We start from the raw sequence: 10,335 nt of genomic DNA on the forward strand, positions 1-10,335 counted from the left end.
AGTACCAATCTTTAAGAACAAGGGGGATGTTCAGAGTTGTACTAATTATCGTGGAATTAAGCTGATGAGCCATACAATGAAGCTATGGGAGAGAGTCATTGAGCACCGCTTAAGAAGAATGACAAGCGTGACCAAAAATCAGTTTGGTTTCATGCCTGGGAGGTCGACCATGGAAGCCATTTTCTTGGTACGACAACTTATGGAGAGATATAGGGAGCAAAAGAAGGACTTGCATATGGTGTTCATTGACTTGGAGAAGGCCTATGATAAGATACCGCGGAATGTCATGTGGTGGGCCTTGGAGAAACACAAAGTTCCAGCAAAGTACATTACCCTCATCAAGGACATGTACGATAATGTTGTGACAAGTGTTCGAACAAGTGATGTCGACACTGATGACTTCCAGATTAAGATAGGACTGCATCAGGGGTCAGCTTTGAGCCCTTATCTTTTTGCATTGGTGATGGATGAGGTCACAAGGGATATACAAGGAGATATCCCATGGTGTATGCTCTTTGCGGATGATGTGGTACTAGTTGACGATAGTCGGACGGGGGTAAATGGGAAGTTAGAGTTATGGAGAGAAACCTTGGAATCGAAAGGGTTTAGGCTTAGTAGAACTAAAACCGAGTACATGATGTGCGGTTTCAGTACTACTAGGTGTGAGGAGGAGGAGGTTAGCCTTGATGGCCAGGTGGTACCTCGGAAGGACACCTTTCGGTATTTGGGGTCAATGTTGCAGGAGGATGGGGGTATTGATGAAGATGTGAACCATCGAATCAAAGCCGGATGGATGAAGTGGCGCCAAGCTTCTGGCATTCTCTGTGACAAGAGAGTGCCACAAAAGCTAAAAGGCAAGTTCTACAGGACGGCAGTTCGACCCGCAATGTTGTATGGCGCGGAGTGTTGGCCGACTAAAAGGCGATATGTTCAACAGTTAGGTGTGGTGGAGATGCGTATGTTGAGATGGATGTGTGGCCACACGAGGAAGGATCGAGTCCAGAATGATGATATACAAGATAGAGTTGGGGTAGCACCAATTGAGGAGAAGCTTGTCCAACATCGTCTGAGATGGTTTGGGCATATTCAGCGCAGGCCTCCAGAAGCTCCAGTGCATAGCGGATGGCTAAAGCGTGTGGAGAATGTCAAGAGAGGGCGGGGTCGACCGAATTTGACATGGGAGGAGTCCGTTAAGAGAGACCTGAAGGGTTGGAGTATCGACAAAGGGCTAGATATGGACAGGGGTGCGTGGAAGCTTGCTATCCATGTGCCAGAGCCATGAGTTGGTTGCGAGATCTTATGGGTTTCACCTCTAGCCTACCCCAACTTGTTTGGGACTAAAGGCTTTGTTGTTGTTGTTTTGTTTGTAGAACTTATTGGAGACATCATATCTCTCAATCTGGGCATGTGCTTGAAATATTAACTTCAACTCCTGGAACATCTCATATGCTCCATGACGTTCAAAACGTCGTTGAAGTCCCGGTTCTAAGCCGTAAGTAGGGCACACTGAACTATCGAGTAGTCATCAACATGCGACTGCCAAGCATTCACAATGTCTGCAGTTGCCGGTGCGGGTGGTACACCTAGCGGTGCTTCCAGGACATAATTCTTCTATGCAACAATGAGGATAATACTCAAGTTATGGACCCAGTCCGTGTAATTGCTACCATCATCTTTCAACTTAGATTTCTCAAGGAACGCATTAAAATTCAACGGAACAACAGCACGAGCCATCTATCTACAACAACATAAACAAGAAAAATAGTATTAGGTACTAAGTTCATGATAAATTTAAGTTCAATTAATCATATTACTTAAGAACTCCCACTTAGATAGACATCCCTCTAATCATCTAAGTGATCACGTGATCCAAATCAACTAAACCAAAACTGATCATCACGTGAGATGGAGTAGTTTTCAATGGTGAACATCACTATGTTGATCATATCTACTATATGATTCACGCTCGACCTTTCAGTCTCAGTGTTCCGAGGCCATATCTGCATATGCTAGGCTCGTCAAGTTTAACCCGAGTATTTCTGCATGTGCAAAACTGGCTTGCACCCGTTGTATGTGAACGTTGAGCTTATCACACCCGATCATCACATGGTGTCTCGGCACGACGAGCTTTGGCAACGATGCATACTCAGGGAGAACACTTATACCTTGAAATTTAATGAGAGATCATCTTATAATGCTACCGTCAATCAAAGCAAAATAAGATGCATAAAAGATAAACATCACATGCAATCAATATAAGTGATATGATATGGCCATCATCATCTTGTGCCTTTGATCTCCATCTTCAAAGCACCGCCATGATCACCATCGTCACCGGAGCGATACCTTGATCTTCATCATAGCATCGTTGTTGTCTCGCCAACTATTGCTTCTACGACTATCGCTACCGCTTAGTGATAAAGTAAAGCAATTACAGGGCGATTGCATTGCATACAATAAAGCGACAACCATATGGCTCCTGCCAGTTGCCGATAACTCTGTTACAAAACATGATCATCTCATACAATAAAATTTAGCATCATGTCTTGACCATATCACATCACAACATGCCCTGCAAAAACAAGTTAGACGTCCTCTACTTTGTTGATGCAAGTTTTACGTGGCTGCTACGGGCTTAGCAAGAACAGTTCTTACCTACGCATCAAAACCACAATGATATTTCGTCAAGTTAGTATTGTTTTAACCTTCTCAAGGACCTGGTGTAGCCACACTCGGTTCAACTAAAGTTGAAGAAACTGACACCCGCCAGCCACCTATGTGCAAAGCACGTCAGTAGAACCAGTCTCGCGTAAGCATACATGTAATGTCGGTCCGGGCCGCTTCATCCAACAATACCGCCGAACCAAAGTATGACATGCTGGTAAGCAGTATGACTTGTATCGCCCACAACTCACTTGTGTTCTACTCGTGCATATAACATTTACGCATAAACCTGGCTCGGATGCCACTGTTGGGGAACATAGTAATTTCAAAAAATTTCCTACGCACATGCAAGATCATGGTGATGCAAACAACGAGAGGGGAGAGTGTCGTCCACGTACCCTCGTAGACCGTAAGCGGAAGCGTTATGACAACGCGGTTGATGTAGTCATACGTCTTCACGATCGACCGATCCAAGTACCAAACGTATGGCACCTCCGTGATCTGCACACATTTAGCTCAGTGACGTCCCACGAACTCACGATCCAGTAGAGCTTCGAGGGAGAGTTCCGTCAGCACGACAGCGTGATGACGGTGTTGATGAAGCTACCGACGCAGGGCTTCGCCTAAGCACCGCTACGATACGACCGAGGTGGATTATGGTGGAGGGGGGCACCGCACACGTCTAAAAGATCAATGATCAACTTGTGTTTGGGGTGCCCCCCGCCCCCGTATATAAAGGAGCTAGGGGGGAGGTGGCCGGTCAGGAGGAGGGCGCGCCAAGGGGGGAGTCCTACTCCCACCGGGAGTAGGACTCCTCCTTTCCTAGTAGGAGTAGGAGAAGGGGGAAGGAGGAGAGAGGGGGAAGGAAAGGGGGGCGCCGCCCCCTCCTTGTCCAATTCGTACTAGAGGGGGAGGGGGCGCGCGGCCCTGCCTTGGTCGCCCCTCCTCTTCTCCACTAAGGCCCATATGGCCCATTATACTCCCCGGGGGGTTCCGGTAACCCCCCGGTACTCTGGTATATGCCCGAACTTGCCCGGAACACTTCCGAAGTCCAAACATAGTCATCCAATATATTGATCTTTATGTCTCGACCATTTCGAGACTCCTCGTCATGTCCGTGATCATATCCGGGACTCCGTACTATCTTCGGTACATCAGAACACATAAACTCATAATATCGATCATCACCGAACGTTAAGCATGCGGACCCTACGGGTTCGAGAACTATGTAGACATGACCGAAACACGTCTCCAGTCAATAACCAATAGCGGAACCTGGATGCTCATATTGGATCCTACATATTCTATGAAGATCTTTATCGGTCAAACCGCATAACAACATACGTTGTTCCCTTTGTCATCGATATGTTACTTGCCCGAGATTCGGTCGTCGGTATCTCAATACCTAGCTCAATCTCGTTACTGGCAAGTCTCTTTACTTGTTCTATAATGCATCATCCCACAACTAACTTATTAGTCACATTGCTTGCAAGGCTTATAGTGATGTGCATTACCGAGAGGGCCCAGAGATACCTCTCCGACAATCGGAGTGCCAAATCCTAATCTCGATCTATGCCAACTCAACAAGTACCATTGGAAACACCTGTAGAGCACCTTTATAATCACCCAATTACGTTGTGACATTTGATAGCACATAAAGTGTTCCTCCGGTAATCGGGAGTTGCATAATCTCATAGTCATAGGAACATGTATAAGTCATGAAGAAAGCAATAGCAGTAAACTAAAACGATCAAGTGCTAAGCTAACAGAATGGGTCAAGTCAATCACAACATTCTCCTAATGATGTGATCCCGTTTATCAAATGACAACTCATGTCTGTGGTTAGGAAACCTTAACCATCTTTGATCAACGAGCTAGTCAAGTAGAGGCATACTAGTGACACTTTATTGTCTATGTATTCACACATGTATTATGTTTCCGGTTAATACAATTCTAGCATGAATAATAAACATTTATCATGAAATAAGGAAACAAATAATAACTTTATTATTGCCTCTAGGGCATATTTCCTTCACACCCATCATGGACCACCCAGCCGGGTTGTCTGGGTCCACACCGTCTGGGCAGATCAGAGGACTCGGAGCGCCCGGAGAGACCCTCACAGTGAGCCGGTGCAGGCGGGCATGACGCACACCCTGCCTGTCATGATTGGACCAGCCCGGATCGCTGATGGTGGATGCTGACAGGTGAGCCTGGCTATGCCTTTGCGAGCGGGTAGTTGTGCGACGAAGGCCGTCCAATGACGGTGGTCCTAGGCGCGCCCTGCGGTCCCCCCGACCGCCCAGCAGGGTCTGATGGCTCGAAGCATCCCCGAGAGGCCCCCGCGGCATGCCACCTCGGGACAGACGTCTCGAAATGCTCTTTACCTGCGAGGAGCCCAGAAAGACAGATACTTCATATTCTTTATGACAATTAGTTGACCCGTTGCGCCAAATGGCGCAGAGACCCGCTAAAGCCATGTTGTCGATGAAAATAGTTTCATTTTGCAAGGACATATTCGATATTGGTAATAGAAAACCCATGTATTAAATTATGCTATATTGAAAATATGTTTATCATGTTGAGAAATTTGAGTTTGAAAAAAATCATACTTGTATAATATGTATACAACAGTTAAGGAATCATTTTTTTAGTTGAAAATATGGTTATCATCATGAGAAATCCGAGTTTGAAAAAATAAGGACATGTTTGGATAAAATGTATAGACCAGTTAAGGACGTATTTTTTTAGTTGTGATTGTACTGAACTTTTATTTTCCATGTGCACGCAAAAGAACCATCTCCGTGTTGTGCTATGGAGGCATAGGTATTTGAAAGGCCCATATGCTACCTAGCTGAGTCCACAGACAATTCTATGTGTGTGGCTCGTCTGGAGTAGAATATGAAGCGGTGGGGACTACATCTATCGTGCTTGTTTATCCCCTTTTCTTCCTCGGTTCCTCATTTAAGCAAGAGAAGCATTTCCAAAGACACGTACTCAACTGGTGAGATTTCTCCTTTCCTACTATTTCGGATTTCGGATTTCTCTGCATGCACTGTTTTTTTATTGAAGGATAGTACCGATCTTATCTTGGGCTGGCAGCCCTCCGGGTGGCATCAGTTGCCAAAGGAGAGATCAATAGGAATCAAAACACAGATGATTGACTAAATCACAAAAGCGAAATTTCAGTCGTTTTTCATATAGAGTGGCAGATCATAGCATTGCTGAAATGGACTAAAATTAAGGAGAACGGATGAGGACAAAAATGATGTAAAATCAGGTCTGGGTTTAAAATGGGCATAAGTAGTACAATACTAGCTTCAGTAGAACTGTATCGGAATGCACAAAGGCTCGGTAACTGCAATACTAATTTACTCAAGGAAGAGTTGCACAATTTACTCAAGTAAGGGGTGCTCAATTTTGTCATCAGAACAAACTATAATAGGATGGTGGGAAGTATATGTTGATGCGTACACACCTTCAAAACTATAACTATGTACCAATGCACAAAGGAGTAGCAGCTGCAATATTAATTTACACAAGGAAGAACCGGTCAATTCTTTCATCAGAATAAACTTTAATAGGATGGTACAAATTCTATAAACCTTGAACGGGTGCATAGTACCTTCCAAAGCCTATTAACATCAAGATGTAGTAAGGCGAGAGAATAATGATTGTAACTATCTTTTCCTTCAAACATTTGAGAAAGCTTAGAGAATCCGCTCAGCTGCCTTTTCCCCCAATGTTCTCTTTTCCTTCTTTTAACTGCAAAAATGAAGTATGTTCCACACTTTGTTTGGCAGAACAAACTCGAAAAATCAGTGTTGTTACCGACAGACTTACATATTGCATGAGAGATTCTGGACGTATTTATGCTAACTAAATTCAGGAAAATCCCAAAAGCATAATAATTTTGTAGCCTGGTATAAGCCTCGTTTCAGCCCTCATGGTGCATCTCGAAGCCCTACAATCAAGACCAAAACATCACTCCATACTAAAATCTCTAAACACCAGTTCATCTAACTAATCGAGCAAGTAGCAGTCCTGCACTAAAATGCCTAAACACCAGTTTAGTTATCTATATTATACACATATCTGCTACTACAAAATCTAAAAAATGAGAAACTGGACCCTCAGCAACATTGTCCAACGCACACTGCATGTGGTCTCGGAACCTTGAACCAGGCAAGGAAAGAAGCAAAGCACTTTGTTTTTCTAGATTCTGTAAAAAAAATACTTAAGGAGGGTGTAGCTAAGCGGAACAACAAAGATAAATATTTCAAAAATATACCCACAGAATAACTTGGCATAGGATAAGATCTTGCATGCGAAGCTGGTTTTAGAGACAGAGAAGACTATGCCTAATACCCACAGAACTGCTCTAGTAAATTGCCTATTGTCTATCACTACTAACAACACTATCGGTCAATTAAGTTACTTCATCCCATTATAATTGAACAAAATAAGGATAAATATGCACTTCAAGCCGTCTCAGTCTTTTCTCAAACAAATAACATCAGGATCATCATCAGTAAGAAGTGCACACAAAAGTCATGCCTCATCAGTTGATAAATAATGAAGCAATAATCAGAATATATAAAATGGGAATAAAAATAAATGGCAGAAATCATCCATCAACAGAGCTAAAATGGGACGGGAGTGACATGGGTATGCTAGATTGACACTAAATAGAAATCTATAAGCATGGACACTACTGTATTAAAAGAAAATAACAGAAAAATTATAGAAATGGTTAATATGCTAATGTTTTCGCCATAAGAACAAGAAAGGTGTAACATGAGTAAGGATCTACGTTATAAATGTATACACTATACAACTCTAAAAATAATTTTAGAAAACTTTCAGTGTCCAACTATCGGTATACTTGTTTTCCTCTACAGAGAAGAAAATTAGATAGCAAGCTTTCGGTGTCCACCTCATGTTACCAAGTGAAGTAAACTTTTGCCGTCCAGGTTGGTTGTTAAGTTACTCATGAATCGAATATAGCTATATGATAACATTATCACCTCTTATTTCAATTGGTGCATGTACCCGAGGTCAGATGCATGCCTTTGATTCCTCCCATAGTTTTTTGTCCGGTCGATTAGAATAGTCGCAAGCATAGCTAAGAACTAAACTATAGTGGGAGTGAGGTTTGCTAGAATGCCCTGGCCTAGTGGCATGCTTGAATGCTATGCTGACTGGTGGTGTAAGTTTAGGAATTAGTTTACTTCTTTAACAAAATAGGAAAGGCGTGGTTATATCAGAGAAATCAATGCAAGAAATTAAACTGCTTTCCAGGGAACCACTATTTAAATTTCCATACAGAAGTCTAATCTTCAATTTGCTTGTATCTTTAGGACAAAAATAACTGCAGCTACGAATCATCATCTGTACATAGGTCCCAAAAAAAGATATGAATCTGGTAACAGAAATACCTTGCAATATCTCTAATGCATACTTCAAATAACAAATTTCTTCGTCTGGTAACAGAAATACCTTGCAATATCTCTAGTGCATACTTCAAATAACAAATTTCTTCCTTAGTCATGCAAGTATCCACAAAGCACTTTCCTTGACGATGAGCAACCTTACTAACAATCCTACAAATATTGATTAAAGGAGGAGAAACAAATAGCAAAAACTTTTAGATATTGACATAGGCATAGCTTGCGATGATTACGAAATGAGATAAAAATGGGAGTGGCCAACTATTTGTTCTTACACTGAGCAGACCGCCTCAACACATCATCAAAGCTACCTTACACCAAGATAACATGGAGATAAATGTGAATTGACAGAAACTGAAATGTTCTGTGAGGAATAGAAACAGCAGGCTGCTTATGTAAGAAAAGACCGACATGCCTATTTAAAAATAGACCAGATAGTAGACAGATCGTCCATATGCACTCACCATGACATGAGGAATGCAGAAACGATCTCGCAGACACTCCACAACACCAAAGGCCCAACAGGCACCACAATGACTCTGCCATTGTTAACCAATACATACTAACATGAGCATTCGATTCAGCCGTTATGTAAAAAAGTAAAAAATAATAATAGTTACTGAACCTAGCATTGTTATGGTACCGATTCAAACTAAACTAAGTACAAATAAAGATAACAAATTTACCGAAAGTAGAATGCACACGCCTGCTTGAACAACTCTAGCAACCTGTGATATGCCAATCAGGATACCTCACAAAATAGCAAAGGGAGGGTCACATATCAACCTTTTTTTAAAGCTCAAAGTTGCAAATGCATATGCACAGCACATCACTTTTTGGTGACAAATATGACCAACGGCCAGTGGCCATAAATACCGATCAAGATCACAATTCATTCTACAGGTTACTTAATTATCTATAAGCTTGCTGGTTATTGATACCTATGAGCTTCACATCATCGTAAAAGTCTAAAATATCACATCATGTTTGGTTGAAACAATATGCTAAAATATGCAGTTTGCGAACCACAACTCTAACATATGGGGGAGAAGGTGGTAGCTCACCTGCAGCAAGGAGCTAGCATCAGCAAAAGTAGGAGCTCATCCTTTAGCGTACTATGAACATGTCGCAGCTGCCTTGCACCTTGATGCACCGCCGCTGCGCATGGAAGATTAACATCCCATTGTTCTTGAGAAACTGTACATAACAAACTACTTGAATTAATATTTTGTAACTGATCAGCAAGAAGTAGCAATCAAGTTCTAATAACGAAGAGCCGAGTCCAGGATGTGTTACTCCTATTTCATACTAACTGTACCTATTGAGAAAAGCAGAAATGTGCAGCACACAGGAAGAGAGCAAAACGTGATGAAAAAGGAAAAGAAGGTTAGAAGGCGAGCAAAGGAGCCGATCCGAGATAAGACCACCAGGAACTTACCCCAAACTCTTGCGAAAATGAGGCTATGCTCCAACCACAAAACCAGAAATTGCTCCATCGTATCGACACCTGCAATCCTCCCCTGTAAATGTTGCAGGCCTGAAGTTGCCTAGCAGGAAACCATTAGCACTACACATGCCATGGTATAACAATAGACGTCACAATTTATGTCAAGACAACACGTCAAAGTAAGTTTATTAGAAATCAAAGGAGGGAGAATAAGGGAAGATATTACCATAGGGACCAGATCGGAGCACCATTCTCCAAAAAACAACATGGATGTGGTGGTGAAGAGAGAGGAGACGAGGCGTGAGGCCAGTGACGGCGAATGGCCCACGGCTGGCGGCGGCGTCTCCATGAGGGCCGGGCTGCTCCTTCACCCTCCGGCTTCCTACCTCTTTCCTGTAGCCTCAACCATGGCAACGGCCGAAAGTTGCTTGTCCTCATCGCCCCCTCTCCCATGCTCCTTCACCTCAACACCGGACTCTGCTAACCTGCGCCCGATCTGGAACCAGGCGCCGCCGACGGCAACATATACAACGGATAGAAGGAACGCGAGGTGGAAGGGCAGCGTGGTGGAGAAGCAGCAGCAGTGGTGGAGTAGGAGTAGCAGGCGGCGGCGAGGATCCATGAGGCAGGAGAGGCTATGGGGATCGAGGGGAATGGCGGCTAGGGTTCGTGCGGCTGCTGGTGCGGGAGTGGGACCGAGGCAAAGATAGGATTGGCTGCGGGGACGCACTGAGAGGATTGACCAAAATCTCATGCACGCTGGCATGGCGGACC

At 43.4% G+C, this 10,335-nt stretch overlaps 1 protein-coding gene across 14 annotated transcripts; it reads right to left on the reverse strand.

Annotated features, from left to right (window-relative positions):
• Nucleotides 1-4,594: 4,594 nt before the first annotated feature.
• Nucleotides 4,595-10,261, reverse strand: LOC119329324. Of its 14 annotated transcripts, none has more exons than XR_005159423.1 (7): nt 9,788-10,261; nt 9,553-9,651; nt 9,179-9,311; nt 8,579-8,653; nt 8,390-8,421; nt 8,164-8,267; nt 6,198-6,454 (listed from the first exon to the last, which is right to left on the reverse strand). XR_005159423.1 is itself a non-coding variant. In XM_037602349.1 (6 exons), coding segments are annotated over exons 1-6 (366 nt in total). In that variant the 5' UTR covers nt 9,813-10,261; the 3' UTR covers nt 6,198-8,265. The 14 variants fall into 14 exon arrangements, 3 of the variants coding, with proteins under 3 accessions (XP_037458246.1, XP_037458238.1, XP_037458264.1); XR_005159422.1 differs by having other exon boundaries at nt 6,198-6,628; XR_005159439.1 differs by adding exons at nt 4,595-5,051; nt 6,143-6,185 and having other exon boundaries at nt 6,290-8,653; nt 9,553-9,681.
• Nucleotides 10,262-10,335: the final 74 nt, after the last annotated feature.

Source organism: Triticum dicoccoides, chromosome 1B, assembly GCF_002162155.2.
Source record: "Triticum dicoccoides isolate Atlit2015 ecotype Zavitan chromosome 1B, WEW_v2.0, whole genome shotgun sequence".
NCBI lineage: Eukaryota > Viridiplantae > Streptophyta > Magnoliopsida > Poales > Poaceae > Triticum > Triticum dicoccoides.

What these genes read in the sequence shown, in the direction of transcription:
- LOC119329324 (XM_037602341.1), bottom strand. Translation starts at nt 9,812, where the DNA reads ATGGTGCTCCGATCTGGTCCCTATG. An exon ending in CATTTTCGCAAGAGTTTGGG is followed by an intron (nt 9,312 to 9,552) that starts GTAAGTTCCTGG and finishes TGTTATGTACAG; the next exon opens with TTTCTCAAGAACAATGGGAT. An exon ending in TCTGCATTCCTCATGTCATG is followed by an intron (nt 8,422 to 8,578) that starts GTGAGTGCATAT and finishes GGTGTAAGGTAG; the next exon opens with CTTTGATGATGTGTTGAGGC.